The sequence below is a fragment of the Lineus longissimus genome, chromosome 9, assembly GCF_910592395.1.
Source record: "Lineus longissimus chromosome 9, tnLinLong1.2, whole genome shotgun sequence".
NCBI lineage: Eukaryota > Metazoa > Nemertea > Pilidiophora > Heteronemertea > Lineidae > Lineus > Lineus longissimus.
In genome coordinates this window covers 17,918,563-17,938,695 of record NC_088316.1, presented here as the reverse complement: position 1 = coordinate 17,938,695, position 20,133 = coordinate 17,918,563, and the positions used below count along the sequence as shown (strand labels likewise).

The 20,133-nt window shown below is 41.4% G+C and overlaps 1 protein-coding gene and 1 long non-coding RNA gene across 4 annotated transcripts; one reads left to right on the top strand and one right to left on the bottom strand.

Annotated features, from left to right (window-relative positions):
* The first annotated feature begins 47 nt into the window (after positions 1-47).
* Positions 48-13,589, top strand: LOC135493397 (uncharacterized). Of its 3 annotated transcripts, none has more exons than XR_010448226.1 (8): positions 48-264; positions 6,478-6,532; positions 6,758-6,817; positions 7,542-8,228; positions 8,794-8,894; positions 9,309-9,433; positions 9,719-10,091; positions 11,684-13,589. It is a non-coding gene; the product is annotated as an uncharacterized LOC135493397 (long non-coding RNA). The 3 variants fall into 3 exon arrangements; XR_010448228.1 differs by lacking the exon at positions 48-264 and adding an exon at positions 1,146-1,300; XR_010448227.1 differs by lacking the exon at positions 48-264 and adding an exon at positions 5,930-6,239.
* A 4,198-nt stretch (positions 13,590-17,787) lies between these two features.
* On the bottom strand, positions 17,788-20,101 carry LOC135493564 (steroid receptor RNA activator 1-like). The gene is made up of 5 exons (XM_064780972.1): positions 20,074-20,101; positions 19,780-19,926; positions 19,318-19,559; positions 19,067-19,175; positions 17,788-18,651 (listed from the first exon to the last, which is right to left on the bottom strand). Exons 1-5 carry the CDS (start codon positions 20,090-20,092, stop codon positions 18,170-18,172), a joined length of 999 nt encoding a protein of 332 aa, XP_064637042.1. The 5' UTR covers positions 20,093-20,101; the 3' UTR covers positions 17,788-18,169.
* Between the last annotated feature and the right edge of the window lie 32 nt (positions 20,102-20,133).

Sequence of the window (20,133 nt, the reverse complement as noted above, 5' to 3'; positions counted from 1 at the left end):
AAAAGGTGGCAGCATAGACAATGGACTTGCAACGTACCTAAAACGTAGTGGGGTCAACGTTGCCGTCTATAAATCAAAACCTGGTCGTGTAATTCATACTATGGCACAACCAGTCTGATTACTTTAGAGGGACTTGGTCTGCACAACTTGGTGTGTCACAACCAGTCTCATCGTTTTAGAGGGACTTGGACACATCTGTTAATAGGTTGATATTGGTGTAGCTGTCCTGAATAAATGGAGAAAGCAGCGTTTTCGTAGCCCTATGTGAGTATGTCTATTGCGCTACCATATCTGCCGAAGTTGTGAAGATTATTGCCTGTGTTGTGTTGTGTAGCACCTACACCGGAATCATCCTGGCACCAATTTTTTCAATGTACTCTATTATTTCTTTGGGTCTGACAGGTCTTCCCTAGACGTGTCATCCGAAGAAGGGGTCTGTCGTGTTACATGTCTCTACAAGATTGATGTGTCATGTAATCGAATTACTGTCGTTTCGCTACATTGCCAGTTCGCTACAAGTCGTTTCGCTACATGTGGCGGTCGTTTCGCTACATGGTAGGTCGTTTCGCTACATGGGTGGAGTCGTTTCGCTATGATGGGTATGGTCGTTTCGCTACATGGGAGGACGTTTCGCTACATGGGTGAGACGAGCGAGCCAACGCGAAGGCCTTGCAAAGGCCTCCAAATCTGCGTTGGAGTGCGTTTGAATGACCCCTGTCAATCAATAATAAGTACGTATACACGGATACAGACGGTTGAGCGAGCCAACGCGAAGGCCTTGCAAAGGCCTCCAAATTTGCGTTGAAGTGCGGTTGAATGACCCCTGTCAATCAATAATAAGTACGTAATTGAGCGAGCCAACGCGAATGGATGTCTATGAGGTTACTGGTCCATTCAAGTGCGAACAAACGACAAGAACCCCTTGCGCGCCATCAAACCGTATAAGTTTTTTTACCGGCAAACTGTGCTATAATAAATTTGTAGTCACCAACGGGAATTAAAGTAGGGTAAAATAGAGTAAAAATAATGACTACATCCATGTAGCGAAACGACTCCACCCATGTAGCGAAACGTCCTCCATGTAGCGAAACGACCATACCCATCATGTAGCGAAACGACCGCCACATGTAGCGAAACGACTTGTAGCGAACTGGCAATGTAGCGAAACAGCCTGATACCGTGACGTGTAGGCCTATGTACTGTTGTACACTCACTTCAGTAGTGTCACTCACTCAGTGCTCACACTGTCACCTGTGTCGGTGTGTGTGTTATGTGTGAATTAACAATCTCCCGATCTTCGGTCCGTACAATGTCGAAAATTACATACACTGATACAGTAGGCCTACACCCGTTGAATTTCTCACATATAGTCCCTCCAGGCCTACTACAATCCATGAGTTTGATCGTCCACACACTGATCCAGTGTAGCCTATATTAATAGGCCTAGGCCCTAGGGCTAGTCATAGTGCGCTGCTTGTAACATGGATGTTAAGCCTCCTTGTTAATGTTATGTTTCGATAGATAAAAGACAGTTTAAGGATGTCGTGCATGTGTGATATAGTTTTCACAACAGCAACAATGTTTTTGTGTCAAACAGATGCGTAAAGATATAGATTTTAATGATGAATGGCGCAGTCACGAGCGTCCAGTGTTGCCGTGATCAGGTGACAGCACGACTGATCACAGTGCCAATTCGCCTCGGGTCTCGTTAGGGAGTCTTCCCTGAATGTACGCGTATGTGCTAAAAGTCTGACTGGATTCGCTATAAATAGGACACCTCTGAGGCTCCGTTGTCATGAGTTACCAAATTTGATGAAAAGGGGCCGAGTTTCACTGTTGTTTCGAACGGCGCTCTGTTCACCAACATTGCGTATTTCATAATCATATAGATATTTGTTGGAAATTATTCCTAGCTAAGTCATGTTTAAGTTGAAATTAATTGTTTCTGAGCTCATGAAAATGTTGTCATTCCATCTTAAGGGTTCTTTCCTGAATTTACGCAATGATGACGTGCCCTCTTAATACTTTGGTCTGAGTGCTTGGTACTACGACGAGTCTATAATAGCATTCTCTACAGTATGAACTCTAAGGGTGTATTCAACTTCTCGTTCTCAAATCTGTATGTGATGAAATTCCTCGTCCATGAAACTACAGGACTTTTATGGGTTTTTGGCTCACCGTAGGGGAGTCTATACAACACCGCAGTGTCCGTCGTCCGTCGTCGTCCGTCGTCGTCCGTCGTCGTCGTATCCTGTTTCAAAAACAGTGGCACGTTTCTTAACCGCTAAGCCTATGAACTTGTAACTTTGTACACAGGACTCCCTTGGTCAGATGACCTGTGACACTAAATTTCGGTCCGATCTGATTCTTAATTTGGCCACCAGGGGGCCGAATGTAGATATCTAAAAAGTGTGATATCTCGCTTATTAATAACTTGTTTGGAATGAAATTTTTGTGGTAGGTACTCATAGCAAGGGTACATCATATATCATACGGGTTTTTAATTTGACCTACTTTTCAAGGTCACAGAGGTCAAATGGCGTAAATTGGCTGTTTCAGTGTAACTATGGCACGTTTTTCAACCTCCACAGCTATGAACTTGAAACTTAGTACATATAACCCCCTATACCAGATAACCTCTGGTGCTGAATTTCGGTCTGATCTGATTCTCAACTTGGCCACCAGGGGGCCGAATGTGGATACCTAAAAAGTGTGATAATTCGCTTATCAATAACTTGTTTTCAATAAAACTTTCGTGGTGGGTACTAATAGCAAGGATACATCATATATCGTACGGGTTTTTAATTTGACCTACTTTTCAAGGTTGCAGAGGTCAAATGGCATAAATTGGCTGTTTCAGTGTAACTATGGCACGTTTCTCAACCGCCACAGCTATGAACTTGAAACTTGGTACATATAACCCCCTATATCAGATAACGTCTTGTGCTGAATATCGGTCCGATCTGATTCTCAATTTGGCCACCAGGGGGTCGAATGTGGATATCTAAAAAGTGTGATATCTCGCTTGATGACTTGTTTTCGATAAAACTTTTGTGGTAGGTACTCATAGCAAGGATACATCATATATCATATGGGTTTTTAATTTGACCTACTTGTCAAGGTCACAGAGGTCACAACGCAGACACAGATATGGCCGAAATTGCATGTTTCGTGTTTTTCGTGTTGTGGCAATCCAAAGGTCGTGAGTTCAAACCCCGGTCAAGGACGGCCAAAAATATTTTTTTTATTTTATTATTTTTTTTATCTTTTCACTTTTGTCTTTTCTGACTTGTACCTTACATTTTCTTGATTTTTTATTTATTTGGTGCCATATCATTAGGTGGCTATCTTGTTTCTAAGACTCCACGTACATTTACACTAGGCCTTTCTGTACAAAATTGAAGTAAAAGCATTCGCTCGTCTTTATTCATATCACCCATTGTATAACATGTTTATAAAGAGTTTGGCAATTTTTGGCTCACCGTAGGGGAGTCTATACAATACCGCAGTGTCCGTCGTCCGTCGTCGTCGTCGTCGTCGTCGTCGTCGTCGTCGTCGTCCGTCGTATCCTAGTTCAAAAACAGTGGCACGTTTCTTAACCGCTAGGCCTATGAACTTAAAACTTTGTACACATGACCCCCTAGGTCAGATGACCCGTGACACTAAATTTCTCTCCGATCTGATTCTCTACTTGGCCACCAGGGGGCCAAATGTGGATATCTAAAAAGTGTGATATCTCGCTTATTAGTGACTTGTTTTCGATGAAACTTTTGTTGTAGGTACTCATAGCAAATATACATCTTATATCATACGGGTTTTTAATTTGACCTACTTTTCAAGGTCACAGAGGTCATATGGCGTAAATTGGCCGTTAGAGTGTAAACTATGGCACGTTTCTTAACCACTAAAGCTATGAACTTGAAACTTGGTACATATAACCCCCTATATCACATAGCCTCTGGTGCTGAATTTCAGTTTGATCTGATTCTCAACTTTGCCACCAGGGGGCCAAATGTGGATATCTAAAAAGTGTGATATCTCGCTTATAAGTGACTTGTTTTCGATAAAATTTTTATGGTAGGTACCCTTAGGAAGAATACATCACATATCTTACGGGTTTTCAATTTGACCTACTTTTCAAGGTCACAGAGGTCATATGGCGTAAATTGGCCGTTAGAGTGTAAACTATGGCACGTTTCTTAACCACTAAAGCTATGAACTTGAAACTTGGTACATATAACCCCCTATATCACATAGCCTCTGGTGCTGAATTTCAGTTTGATCTGATTCTCAACTTTGCCACCAGGGGGCCAAAAGTGGAAATCTAAAAAGTGTGATATCTCGCTTATAAGTGACTTGTTTTCGATAAAATTTTTATGGTAGGTACCCTTAGGAAGAATACATCACATATCTTACGGGTTTTCAATTTGACCTACTTTTCAAGGTCACAGAGGTCATATGGCGTAAATTGGCCTTAGAGTGTAAACTATGGCACGTTTCTTAACCAGTAAAGCTATGAACTTGAAACTTGGTGCATATAACCCCCTACATCAGATAACCTCTGATGCCAAATTTTGGCTCGATCTGATTCTTTATTCGGCCACCAGGGGGCCATAATGGAAAAAGTAAGAAGTGCAATATCTTGCTTATTTTTAGTGATTCGTTTTCAATAACATTTTTATGGTAGGTTCTCCTAGCAAGGATACATCACATATTATGGGCGGTTATTTCCGCATAAATAGAGGTTGTCTCAAATAGACATTTTATGTCGTGTTATGACTCGAATAGACGTTTGGTGGCGCTTTTCAAATAGACATACACTCAAATAGACGTTTGGTGGCGCTCGTATCTCAAATAAACATATATTGTCGTGTTTTCTGATTTGTGTGTATAACTCAAATAGACGTTTGGTGGCGCTTTTCAAATAGACATACACTCAAATAGACGTTTGGTGGCGCTCGTATCTCAAATAAACATATTGTCGTGTTTTCTGATTTTTGTGTATAACTCAAATAGACGTTTGGTGGCGCTTTTCAAATAGACATACACTCAAATAGACGTTTGGTGGCGCTCGTATCTCAAATAAACATATTGTCGTGTTTTCTGATTTGTGTGTATAACTCAAATAGACGTTTGGTGGCGCTTTTCAAATAGACATACACTCAAATAGACGTTTGGTGGCGCTTTATTTGAGATACGAGCGCCACCAAACGTCTATTTGAGTGTATGTCTATTTGAGATACGACACAATATGTTTATTTCAGGTACGTCTCCGTTAAAACGAGCGCCACCAAACGTCTATTCGAGTCATAACACGACATAAAATGTCTATTTGAGACAACCTCTATTTATGCGGAAATAACCGCCCATAACATATCATATGAGTTTTTGATCTGACCTGCTTTTCAAGGTCACAGAGGTCAAATGGCGTAAATTTGTCGTTTGATTGTAACTATGGCACGTTTCTTAACCACTAAAGCTTTGAACTTGAAATTTGATACACATGACTCCCTACGTCATGTAGCCTCGGACACCGAATTTCGATCTGATCTGGTACTCAACTCGGCCACCAGGAGGCCAAAACTAAAATAGGTAAAAAGTGCAATATCTCGTTTATTATTGACTTGTTTTTGATGATATTCTTATGGTACTTACTCCAAGCAACGATACATCACATGTCATACCGACTTTGGTTTGACCTATATACTATACATGTACAATGTTTCTTAATCTGGATGAATTACAAAGCACCAAATATCTATACGGTGAGCACAATGGCCCCTGGCCGTTTCATTTATTCTAAATTCACCAGAATTCGAAAAGTTGGTATCCACCAAGTTCACCATTATGACTTTTTTCTACCAGTTTTCATTGCAAGATCTGTTTTAGGAAAAACTAGCAACTCTACTATTAATACCCCATACGATTTCTATTAGACCCAATCCACAATAATCAAAAAGGTTATTTATTCATGGCTTATGGCCAATCTCATTACCAATCTGGCTTCACGGCCTATTAGTGTATTACATCTGACACCTTTGTTTGGTTATCTAAGGCAACAAGGAAAGTTTGCGTGTGTTACATAAAACCACTACCTGTCACATTTTATACCTTCCAATGCTTGGTTCAAGCATGCAGTGCAAGCAGAATATTCTTTCTGGCAGGGTGTGCACACTTTGACTCATTTCAACATTATGAAATAGCCAAATTACATGTGTTCAGCATCAATGTTCCAAAAGGTGGGTGTCACCTACTAAATCTTGACATTATATCGTTTTACAGGCAAAAGGGATTTTGGAAGAGAGCCCAACTTTCCTTTGATTATTTTTTTGTGGAAAATATGTATTTTTAGGAGTCATTGCATGAGAGAATCAGGCAAAATCTGGTACTTTCATTGGATCTGGCTGAAAGTTGCTTTTTTCATGACTTCTTGTAGAATTGATGATATTATGTATCTGTTTTAATTTGTCATTCCAGATGCTAAAAACCCTCTCCGCGATTGCAACTGAAGAATCTTGTATGATTTGCAAGGGTATGTATATCAGCACGACGATGGATCGGCATGATATGCCATGACCTAGCTCACATTTATTTCCATAATAAGGTCAACCTCTGCCAAAGGAAAGCAAATCATGTGAAAAATTGAGATTCAACCATAATTTTTCAGCATTTAGTATAATGACTGCTGAGTACTAATACAAATACAAGCAGAAATGCTGTAATTTTATTACACATTTGTGCCAATTTATTATTTCAGATGACACAACCTTGTCCGCAATTGCATTCGAAGATTCTTGTTTGATTTCCAAGAAGAAGGGTAGGTATAGTATCTGGTTATGACTCGTCTGCCTTGTCAATAGAGGTGCCACTGTCAAATCTGTGTTATTGTTGGTAAAATAAACTTGTAACTTGACTCCCACAGATCCTCAAGGCAGTGAAAATATTCCAGACTTATAATTGGCGAGTTATATGGAAAAAGGATGAAACAATTTATTTTGGCATGAAGAATACAAATTACGAAACACATTCTAACTGTTATCGCCATTGCAACTTTATTATGTGCACTCTCCTAACTAATCAAAGATATTAAAACTTTCAACATATCCATAATTTGAATTTCAAAATGAAAGATTTTTATACCAAGAAATGTTTATAAAATGCCGTAATAAATTCGGTACAAATTTTTCCATATCATGTTTTGGTCATGTAATTAAAAATGAATTGACAGTGACACTTCTCTCTCCAAATCAGGCGGGTTATTCAAAAGTTGTAACCATAGTAAGATGTTTTGTGTGTGTGTGTGTGTTTGAGACGGGATAGGAAAAGGGTGCGGGAGGTCATGTGGGGCGGGGGGGGAGAGACTATGGTGACTGTTGTGAGAGTTGGAAGTGTGTCTGATGACCGACTTGCTCATTTTGTAGCTATTGTTGTTATTCTAGTTGTTAGAGTAGTTATCCTAGTTATCTAGCTATTGTAGTTATCTAGCTATTATAGTTGTTATTCTTTTGTTTCCTGCTTATCATCTATTTGAACCTATTCAGCTTTCAGTTGTCCAGGCCAGGCCAGGTGACCAATGACGATGATAGATTGGGTTCGATTCAAGCTATACGCTTGGTGTATTTGGTTATCGTGACTGGCGACTTGAGTCTATCTCATCTCATGTCCAAAGCGCGGTGGCTGGGTCCCAGGCATGCTTGCCACTTTGTTCTGCGGTCCTCATCTAAGTTTCGACGGTGATGACATGGACTTAGGTTCAAAGTACGTGTTCCCTTTGAGTCATTGTGGTTGATTGATGGGGGCAATAGACGGTTGCGTGTCGCTAGTCATTCAATTGGTCCCCTTGTTTTAGAGTGTTGGCGGGATAAGTCTTACGACTGTTAACAATAGTAAGCAATAGCTGGCCAGCGATCCCCTACCTGATCTCGAGGGGGATGGAATGACTGGGGTTAAGACCTGTTGTTAACCTGCGGAATTTCGTCGGATGAAATGTCAGGCGTGTCCGTGTGGGACTTGTGCTGAACCTGTTTAGTACAAATGACGAAGACATTGGGCTCTTTGGATAACAACAGTGTTCTTCACCTCCTTGTGCCTCACAAAGCTAATAATATACACCCCCTGAAATCGACAAGACGGCGATGAAGAAGGAGAGCCGGCCTCCAACTCGTCAGCCGAGAAGACACTGGATGGACCCCAAGAAGATGTTGCTCCCAATGTTGGAGCCATACAGGGTAAGCATCACTTAGTCGTCAGTTATGTCTGGATTAAAAGAAGATGTCAAAATAACTCTGAAAAAAGTATCAATCTGTCGTACAATTTCAACTTTAAACGTATTGGGGTGCTACACTCAATTCTGTTCAATCTGTTTTGAAACCTCTTCAACCAATTTGGTTCAAGAATGCAATTGAATGTGCTTTGTTGAATTCGCATTGACTGATTCTCATTAAAACTTGTGGTGTGCGCGTTAATACATATCAAACAGTCCGTTGACAGGGGTCATGCACACAAGCTTGTGTTCTGTCTTGATTATCTACTAATTACAACAAAGGGCAGGGACACTCATCCGCGAAAGGCACGTTACTACAATACGTGGCAAGAGTTGCACTTTTCAAATCGAATTGCATGCGCATTAGGCCAAGTGTGGTGCAGCCGTTTCGAAACTGGTGTAGCCAATTCGTATTCCGGAGAGTGCTCTCTGGAAAACAGTTTTAAATCGGATTCAGTGTGAACGCAGCATGCAGTAGAAACACACAGAAGTTAGATAAACCCCTCAACAAAATATATGATTCTTTTTAGGCAGCCCGAGCCAACATTGTACAAGGGCCACAAGGACAAGGGACACAAGGACAAGGGACACAGGGACAAGGGACACAAAAGACGATGTTGCAGTCTACAGGGTGAAATTTTGATCTGAATCTTGACGACCAAATAATTAGGAGTTGATCAGAGAAAAATAATAAAAAAAGAAGTAGAACTTAATGGGTGTCATTGAAATTAATGTCAACTTATACATAGGAATCATCCCAAATAGACTGAAGCCAAAAGAAATTATTTCTTTTCTGTGAACCCTCTAACCCCTTATTAATATTATGACTAAAAACTGAAGACTCTGTCTTCATGTCTTCAACAAATGAAATTGGCCAGGATTCATGAAGATTACGCCTGCCAAAAAGTTTGCCGATCAACATTTTATTCCCAAGAAAACGCTGTCAACTGACAACCATCTCGCCCATATGAAAAGAAGAAAATCTTTTGGTTTCAATCTATTCATTTTGAGATAGGTCCTTGAATGTATTTTTCCTGTTATCTAGCCCTCTGCAGATTGAGATGATGGCTGTCGAGAAGATCCAACCACTCAACCACAGTCTACAATTCGTGCTATGGTAGATGTGACTCTCAACTATTTTGGATGACAAAGGAATCCAATGCGTATATGGTAAATATAAACAGATGACAAGACGGTAAATGGGTGAACACGCCATGGGCTGAGTTCGTTTCATCAAGTCGCAAAATGGTTGATTTTATCTTCAAACTGCACGAGCAACCTCAGTTTGGAATTGAATTGCTAATCAAGTGTCAAGTACTCTAGCGTTGTGGTCGTCAGTATTCTAAGCCTTTTAGAAAATTAACTGGTAAATTTGATAAAACTGAATGAAAGGCCCTACGGCACATGCATCAATCATGGTAGAATAATGGAGTAACCTTAAATTTTGTTTTCCAGTCGCTCACAGATACGGGCAGACGACGGAGATTCGAGTGGATTCAGTGGATCGAATGGTTGCGCTGAGGGATATCCATGTGCAGGAGTGATGAACCACAGTTCAGCAAACGATGCCTTGACAGACCAATTCAAGGAGAACCTTCGCTAAGATGAAGAAGGGAACGTGTTTACTGTGTGGATGGGAAGGACACTTAAATGGCCGTCATTCTAATAGACTATTATGACAATATTCTAATTGACTAGAATGACAATCTTAACTCGAAAGGGACTCTCTGGACTTACAGAAAGCTACGGACATCGAGCCCTGACATGATACCCTGCAGCCACCATGAGGACAGCCTATCTCATACCTACGGAAGGATGCCATCACACGGTAATATAAACAAATCAATTTCAGTTTTTCAAATGCCCTTAGGGGAACGAGTTTACAATCCCCGATCACACCCCAAAAAAAGGTCATCGGTTGACTAACCAAGCACCACTGTTCAATGGATTTATAGTTGAATGCGATCAAACTACGTCATTTCCGATCGGGGATTCTAAAGTTTAGCCCCCTTAGGCACCTATTCCATAGAGCTATACCCTATACTATACTATACGCGAACAATAGTTTCATGGTCATGCACCCTTTGTGAAGCCATTGTTCGCGTATAGTGTAGTATACCGTGTAGTTTTATGGAATAGGTGCCTAAGGTATAGCCATTGGCCTGATTTAGAGATCGTGAGCTCTCTGTTGAGGAACAATTTTCAAATGTTATTTTTGCGACACCAATTACAGTGCAATTTTCATCAAACTCGCGGTGATGATAGTTTGGACCAATCTCAATTAGTAAAACAATAAAATGTTGCAAAAAGAACTGGACGATAAAGAATGTTCTTGGTTGTAAACAGGATAATTTAGTTATGTACATGCAAAGTCAAAGGCTTTAATCACGTTGAAGGGGGACTATAAGCAGGAGGGGGGGGGGGGGGGGGTTAAATTGGCCATCTTCAGGTGACTAATATGCAAAGTAAGAGCACTGGGTCAGGTTATATTCAGCACTAAATGTATCCCTCATACAGCGTGAATAGTTTCGACATACTCTGAGAGGTGAGAGACCCCTATTGGTGACTTTGTGTTAAACTTATCTTGCCTACCTTGCGGCTGCCTTTTGATTCCTCTTTGGAAAGCTGCCCAGGCACTTATTTGTAATGAGCATGAATATCAACTGTTGCTGATAAACAATAGCTGAAGACTCGGTAGAAACCCTTTGGTAGTGATGGTCAGGGTCTGGTTGCAAGTATTAAATAAAAGTAAAAGTGTGTTGTTTTATTACATAAGCAGTATTATGACAACACCTTTTTGCACTCAATATAAAGAATGGTTAAAACTATCATCTGTGCAATTCTGATGAAAATCGCGTTGTTAGTATTCTAAAATACCTGGATTTAGAATGAACCGCACTTGTGTAAATGCACCATGTGCCAACAAAGCCTCGTTTTGAGTTCAGCGGTTATGGTTAGGCCGCTTGGGTTGGTGCAATGTCGGTATTGATTGACTAACCAAAACCACAAGGGTGGAGCTAAACCTCGGCTCAAAATAATGACTTGGAAAATGCTCCTTAACCAAACCGCCCTTTTGACAAAACTTCCCAAATTCTAGTCCTTTACCTCCCTCTGAAACTGCTGATTAAGGATAGAATTAGTCATTGTAATGAAATCAGGCATGTCGGGGAGGAACACAGATTTGTGTCTCTTGCTCATCCAAAGCAGCGCTCAGCGTGAGAGTCCTAAATGAAGGTTTAATAGAGAAGATGTTTTCGAAAAGTTCTTCGTCTGAAACCTATAGCACTTTTCTTAACCAGCATGAATTGTCTGCTACCACAAGATTATACGGTCAGCACAATGGCCCGGCCCCTTGACATTGAATTATCAACTTGAGCATGAATGAACAACCTTAATTTTATGTTGTCTTTTTCTTTTCAGCATGATGAGCCGTCCCACAGAAGGGAGAAGGATGTTGTTGACCCAGCACATCCCAACCATGCTCCCATCGCCGTCAAGTAACAGTATGACGGTTAGATTGTATTTTGTCACTGTAGGCTTTATCGTTTTATCAAAATATCTGATTGAAAGGTGATTTAATGAAAATTCAAATTTTTCTGATGGTGAGAAGGCAAATATTTACTCTGCTTATGACAAGCATAGATTGTTTTAATCTATGTTTGGTTATGATCATGACTTGTGCCATGGTTCAAAATCTTACACTTTTCAAAGAAGGGATTGAAATTATCATTATGGCTTGTTTATGGCTAACAAGGGAGCCAATGATAAGTCGCTCCAGAACCCAAACAAAATAATTTTCAAGCTAAGTTTTGTTCTTTAGATAAGAAGGAATAACAATTTGGGGGATGGGTTGTTTGTGGCTACCAGAGAAGCCAACAGCTGCCAGATGAGGACCCTGAAATTCTTTTCAGGCAAAAGTTATTTGTATGCTTAAAAATCACCGAATTCATCAGATATTTACTGGTATATCCATCACTTTTGACATGGGGTCCATGTGTTCTTGTTTCGCTGACCCCACGAAACAAGAAAACATGTGTCTGATGGAACTGTAGGCCTTTCATACTGTTTCTCAATCTCATCAGTACCACAGAATCAACTGACATGGCCTGGGCTCTGATGCCCGTGACCTTACATCACACTGGCTGGTTCAGTTGCTCAATACATGTACTATCATGCTCGAGACAAATGACCAACAGTGAATTGTTGAATTTGAATTTCCTCCTTGAAGAAATACCAAAACATCTTTCCAGTTGAACTAAAACAGTCAGATTTAAAACTCTCACTGTTTTATTCGAAATTTAAAGACTGATCCTTCCCTAGTGGTCACACTGTGAGCCGTTGTCAAAGCATGTCATTCGACAATGGTGGCATGCATGCATGTTTTGTTATGGCTTACCAGTGACCCCAAATTGTTGATGATGATGTTGTCCATGGGTACATCACCTTGGGCAATGAGTGATCACAATGGTTCCTTGATGACAATTTTTTACATGATACTGAATTGATTGAGAAAAGTGTAGCTTAAAAACGTCAACTTTTAGACGTTTTAAAACTTTTGTCCTGTATGAATGTATTTGTAAATCTTGCATGTAAATATTTTGTAAAATGTCTAATGAGATCTAGACTCCATGACTTGGCAAAAAGTATGGCAAAGCCAACTTTTAATCTTTGCCCTGTCGAGGTCACCTCTTTTGTCATGCAAACGACATGTCATAACTGCTCCCTTTGTTATGCTAAGTGGCAGCCAGCTCTGTCCAGTGGCCATGACAAATGTGGTTCCTTTGTTATTCAAATCATCAGCAGTGACCAAATCTATTGTAAGCTCACATGGCTCACCTGAAGGCATGAACAATAGGTTTTAATACAATAGCTATTCATGTATCATAAACATGATGAATGCATGGAGAGGTTTAGTGCTAACTCAAACCATTGTGGTGGAGTACATGTAGTTGAGTCTATTGTTTTTGATCTCAATTTAGCATTGTGTTGCAAGGACACTTATCAGTGTTTCTTTGTGACATCTTGTAAAGAAGTTGACCACGTCTTAAAGGGATAGAAAAACTATCATATCTCCCGGTCCTCTTCTTGTATTGGGCTTTCGGAGTGGTGCCAAAAAATAATGTACTACGATCATTGTATGAACTATAATATACAATGTATTAAGTCATTTCAAACATAAGCACCTGTCACCTGTGTGATGGAGATGGCGACTCCCTCCGACTGCGTAGGTTTTCTCCCGGTATGCGGGTTTCCTCCTACACTACATTCCAAATCGTCATCTGTTTTCTTTGTAATGTACAGCAATAAAGTTTTTTTGAAAGAGAAACATTTTTTTTCTTATTGACTTGCCTGTTGACACACCATCACTAATCGAAACTTTTCATCGGAGCCACTGTTGTGCTTACCAGATATTGACCTTAAAAATTGGTCAAATAAAAAATCCCCCCCCCCCCGAGGTCATCTTACCAAGTGGATTATGCATAAGGTTGCAACGACCAGAACCACTGTCTTGGACTACAAGCGCATACTGACCTTTGCACCCAAGGGGAAGTGTCCATTGATCATAATATTTGTTTGCATGGTAGTTCACTACCACTCGAGCTGTTTTCATGCTGGGTAAAAAACCAGTGGCATTCATTATAAGATAAGCCCCGAACCACAATCCTAGTCATGCTAAAAAAAGTCCCTTTGTTTTGATACAGATTATCGTGTTCCCCGAAATCTCATTCTGAGGAAATCGGGGGTTAATGTTCGCTTCTCAGCTTCAAACCCCCCAGGGACAATGTCAGATTGTCACAATCTGTTCAACACCAGCATGGGCTGTCCACAGGTGGCAACATTGTCCTTGCAGCATCGCTTGAACAGTTTGGGTCCACAAAGGACTACTCATTTTGTAGGGGGGTCGAGATTTCATGCATCCACATCAATTTTACCCTGGAGCATCATCAGACGTTGTGACATTGTCCCTCCCTGCGGCATCTACCACTAAGTCTTTGTGCAAATGCTCACATCATAAAAAAGGATCACAGAACTACCCCGAGTGATTATGATCTCCAGTCAAAGACCAACAACAGGATGCATCAGGACTCCACCCTACCGTTCTTTCTGCCCATGAGATGTAATTCTTTCAACTGGCAATGTAGCGAAACAGCCTGATACCCCTCACAAACTTTGGTCGATTTCGGAGAGAACATCTCATCTCATTTAGCCAATTGTTCAAGTGTTTCTTTCATCATGCCTACGACTCAGTTCGGGGGAGGGAGGCGAGGCAAGGCGAGTGCCACACTTGTTTACGGTACGTTCCTCTTGATTGATGATGGCTATATATTTTAAGGAATTACTGTCGTTTCGCTACATTGCCAGTTCGCTACAAGTCGTTTCGCTACATGTGGCGGTCGTTTCGCTACATGGTAGGTCGTTTCGCTACATGGGTGGAGTCGTTCCGCTACATGATGGGTATGGTCGTTTCGCTACATGGAGGACGTTTCGCTACATGGGTGGAGACGAGCGAGCCAACGCGAAGGCCTTGCAAAGGCCTCCAAATCTGCGTTGGAGTGCGTTTGAATGACCCCTATCTGTACAGCCTGGGTGAACCTTGTCTCGACTAGATGTGACATGATCCAGGTTGTCTTTTCTCCGCCTCAAGTTTTGTGTAGCTGTTTATCTGACTGAGGAGAGCAGAAGATCAAAGTCATCCTTAATTACATTAAGAGACTACCCTGGATCAGTCTTTAGGCCAGTTATACCTGTCAAGATAATTACTCCAAGGTTATACCAAGTTCTGGTCAATTCAAGCACCCCTCCCTGTAGCTCCCCTACCGTGGACCAACAGTACTAAATGAAACGTATAGACGACGTACCCATGGGAGGAATGCGGGCAGAAACAGACGGGTATATAAAGAACTTGACTGCATATGTATAGTAAGATAAGCCGCATGATTAAACCAGGTTCATACTTGCTTAGACATGATGAATGACGGATCTGCGGTAACTGGTTTGGGGTTCCAGTTTCAAATCGTCCCCCGCCCTAAAAACGGGCGATATTTTTGATTTTATTCAAAGTATACATGTAGTTCCAATTTCTTAGCTCAGATGGAGGCACATGGCAGTGACGACAACTTTGACGAATGTTTTATCATAACAGTTGAGTTACTGGCATCAGTATTAGTTTGCAGTCATGTCATCCATTATCATGCCATCCTGAGGAAATCATGGGTTAATGTTCGCCGTGAACATTATCGCTCGCAGCTCGTCAGTAGCATGTCCTACATAGCTACTAAGAGTAACCACTTTTTGATGAAGAAGTTAGGCATGTGCCACAGCAACATGTATGGGATCAATACCGAGGGATATAAATGGTATTACACAAACCTTTGGGCTGCGCCTAGCCTTAAAGGTGATACAGTGAATCAGGGGTACAGCTTGGAGAAATCATTTTGTCCGTGTGCTGCGCCTGGAAAAAAAGCAGGCTGAAAAACCCCACACGGATAAGACTTCACCATGGTGAGCATGGTTCACTCTCATTTACCATGGTGAACACTGAATTCACAAAGTATATAACCCAGGCAGAGTTGGTTTTTTACCCAGGCCGAGTTGGTCCGGGCCGAGGCCGAGTTGGTAAGCTGAGTTGGCGTTAGGCCGAGATGGCCCTGCACCGACAGGACAGCCTACGTAACCAACCCCTTCCAGCTGGTTATCTGGTCAGGTTGGGAAGGCATGACACAACCTTCAAAGGGTCCTTTAGCTGTACACGACAACATTACACTTGCGTTCTACATGGGTGATACAAGACAACTGATTTGGTTGTACCATGGTAATCATCTCACAAGGACGGACAATGGAGCAACCAACATCATCTGCCAGTCGGTTATCTGATCTCACGAGACTGGTTGTACCCGATATCTACCTGACAACTCTTTAAGTACAACTTGAGTACTACTTGGGACCACAGTCATCTTAGAAGACTGGTGAATCCTCCCAAAGTCCTTTCTCTCATGCAGAACGTGCCACCAAATATACATCAATATAGCCAGGTCAGGACCAGGCTTGGCCCAGGGTGGCTTATTGACCTTGGGCAGCCAGGTGTGGGCCAGGTCACATTTTTCCTAAGGTCGGAGACAAGGCCCACCCAGTAGAGATATGGTGCACTACGTTGGGAGAGTACACATCTAGGTCAGACAGAGTGCGCATAGTGAAGGGGCATGGCACATCCAGCAAAGACTTGGTGCACTCTCTGGCAACATGGCGAGCTATGAAGGGGAGAAGAGATATGGTGCGCTACTGTCTCATTGCATTTGCAAGAACGTCTTTAAAAAAAATGCATTGGGAATTCACCAGTTTGTTTGTATAAGAAATACATATACATGCCATAAAGCAGGTCAAGAAAGAAAAATGCGTCATATTTTGTATAACCTACGTGTTTAAGTTGCAGGCAGATTGTCGTACTTTAATTTTCGGCACCACACCATTGCTTGCTTTACTCAAGTACGAATATCGGGTATTTTTCATTTGTGGTAAATTGGAACTTTCAGGTTTGTTTCACTGGAGATGACTACCATTGCACCCTGGTGGAAGTCTCCGGAGAAACTTGACCCCCAGTCAGAGTACTGGTGTCAAAAAAAGATCTGGCGTACCATGAAAAACTCTGACTGGTCTTTTGGGGACCCTCACCTTTTGGCCAGCCCTGTGTGTGACCAGGCATGCCATCCCTGTTCCAGATTAACTGGTGTATGGCCCAACCCTGGTCCTGGGAATACAACATACTTTCTCTGGCCAGCCTCGGTCCTCATCTGGCATACAACCCCTCACCAATGTCTTGTATCTTTCCTCTCCCTGGCATGACAGGTCCCATCGCCTCATGAATACAAATATCAACGATGTCATAAAAACGACACTAAAGATCAGGAGAACGGTCTAATAACTAGCCGCAAGCATTATCCAGACAGACAAAAGAAAAAGTCACCAAGGAATTGTGAAATCATGTGGCATATTCACTCAAGACGGTCACAGTGTACCAAGTCTTTGGTGGATGTGCCATGCCCCTTCACTATGTGTACTCTGTTTAATCTAGATGTGTACTCTTCCAACGTTGTCCATCCGTCCATCCGGTCGTTCTTCCGTGTTTGCAACAGTAGCTAAGGTGGTAATTTTCATCTTCATTGGACTCTTGTGTGGTTTTTTTCCCTTATGTGGTTAACCACTCAAGGAAAACTATGCAATGTGCCAAGCTTGCCCTGAGGAGTTTTGGCAGCATCTGCAATCTCATCAGGTCTGGTTGTGCCAGCATCTCCTGTCTATCAGGTCTGGTTGTGACAGCATATGCTGTATTATCAGGTCTGGTTGTGGCAGCCTGTTATGGGAAGGTACAGTCCCAGTGTACCAAGTATTTGGTGGATGTGCCATGCCCCTTCACTATGTGTACTCTGTCTTATCTAGATGTGTACTCTTCCAACGTTGTCCATCCGTCAGCTTAAAAAACAGCATTCCACTTTTGGAACAAAAATAACAGGTCTTCTTCTTCTGCTTTATATAGATAATGAAAATTTATTCAAGTTGAAAACAGGACGTCCACGCATTTTCAAAAGCATATACAACATATCACAGAACAGACCTGAAGACCAGTTAATAAATTGAAGCTTGGCCAATAGTTAATATCATTCCACAAGATGGCATAGTTAACCAAAGTTAACCAAGCCCAAAGAAGGCACTTCAACATTCTTGAAATTGTCATCTAAGATACTGCATATCGCTATAAAGGTATGCCACCATTTTTTTGAATCCGTGAAATAAATTTGCAGTTTAACCATTATTACATAACATGACAGAAATATCCACTGATAGCAACAAAGAATCTTGCATTGCCAATATGTACCAACTGCTAAAGCATGTTAAAAAGACCACTCTCAATCAAAATCCTATGCCTGATTCTGTGCTTTCAGAAGTACTTCTTGAAACTCGGTCACATTCAGGCAGATCACTCTCCACTTTTTCAGAACATCTTTCCGAATCTGCTGAAATTTTGTCCTCCGGATTTTCAGTCATAGAGGAAACAGATTCAAGATTTGAGATTTCAACCTCAGAGTTCAAGGTCACATCCTCCATTTTTGAAACAGCAGTTTCAGGGTTTGAGATTAAAGTTGTAGGATTTTGGATTGAAGATTCAGCATTTGACTTTGAGTTAACAGACTCTGAGTTTGAATTGTTAGTAGCATCTCCGTTTACATCAACACATCCCACAGTTTCCTGTTCAACCACAGGTTTAGGAAGACTTCTGGTTTCGTATATCAGCTTTTTTATTCCAACCATCCACTGTCCGACTTCATTAGTATAATCCAGCATCAAACCAAGATGGATGGTGTGAGCCTCATCACAGTTTCTAGCTTCTAAAGCTGAAAAATAACAAGACAATCTTGATAAATTGCAAACATGTGGCACATATCAATCCTCACTATAGATTCATGCACTTGATTGGGAACAACGTTTACATGACGTAGTGTTGGCCGTCGTCACGTCACCATGCATTTTACATTACTGTAACGTGACGTGACGCGACGTTTTCGTAAACGTTGGTCCCAATCAAGTGCATGGATCTATAGTATGTATATGTAAATAAGTTAGATCAGTGTGGCAGCGTGTGTGTGTGTGTGGGAGGGGGGATATTTTGGAGGGCAGCTAGTGAAAGCCATTCAGCCCTCTCTATTCAGCTTGTTTACAATGTACTTAGGAATTACAGGAGGAATCTTTGAGATACTGGAGCAATCTCTGAAGCATTATTGCAACAACCACTGCAGTTTGATCATTTACCTTGTGCAAGAGCCATCATCTTTAATTTTACATGACTTGAAATTTTCCCATCTTTCCAAAACTCCTGGAATATGGTCAATCTTTTTTTTATATCCGCTTGCACTCTTGGCTGAAATATAACATTAATGAGAAGTGAAAGAGAGATGTGTATGGTGTACAAGTCAATAACCGCCGATTAGTTTACAAAAGGAGATAAAGGCGTATTGAAGGATGAGCTTTGTAACTTTTGCAAATATGTCAATGTAATTTACTTTTAACTGAATTTGAATCTCCTCCAATTTCTCCAAAACTGTTCCCAGCTTTTCTACTTCATCCCCAATATTGCTGTTTGCTGGCAGTTTTGGCGTGGAAATGCTGGTACTGTTGGATGCTGGCGAGAATACAGCAGGTTTTGGTGGGGCTGGTGATGACTGAGGCAGTCCAGGTGATGTGACTGTACCAGGAGTAGGAGCAGTGGGAGGTGTACTAGCATTGTTAGAGCCTGGTCCTGGTCCTGAAGAAGAAAAAAACCATTGGCTATGATTTCAACCTATAAAGATCCAACAAGCTGTTCATCTTGAGATTTCATGACGCAACAATCAACATTACCGCATTTCATGAGACAGAACCTAAAATGATTAATGAAATGTACAGCACTTGATTGATAAAATGTATTGACTTTTGGCCCCCACATTCTGGATGCCAGGCAGCACAAAGAAATTGGATATATTTACCAGGTGATTGATTCACAGTTCCACTTCCACTACTGCCAGCAGGATAGGCGACTCGCTTGTTCAATAAATTTTTCTTTGGAGTCCTGTTTTCAGCTGATGGGTTGTGTAAGATTACAGGTGGGTCATTCCAGCCCCTCTCATGGTTTCCTGCCAACGACAGATGGATGTTAGACTGAATTACTTTGCCCCACCCACCCTCACATTTCTGCCTGCCTATACGACACTCATGAAGGTTTTATTAGCGGTTTAGGCGAAAAAATGGGAGAAAATTGGTGAAATTTCTTGCCAACTCACCAGGTCTGGTTTCTGCCATTTTGGCCAAGTCACATGATCCGTCAGTTTTGGCCAATCAGA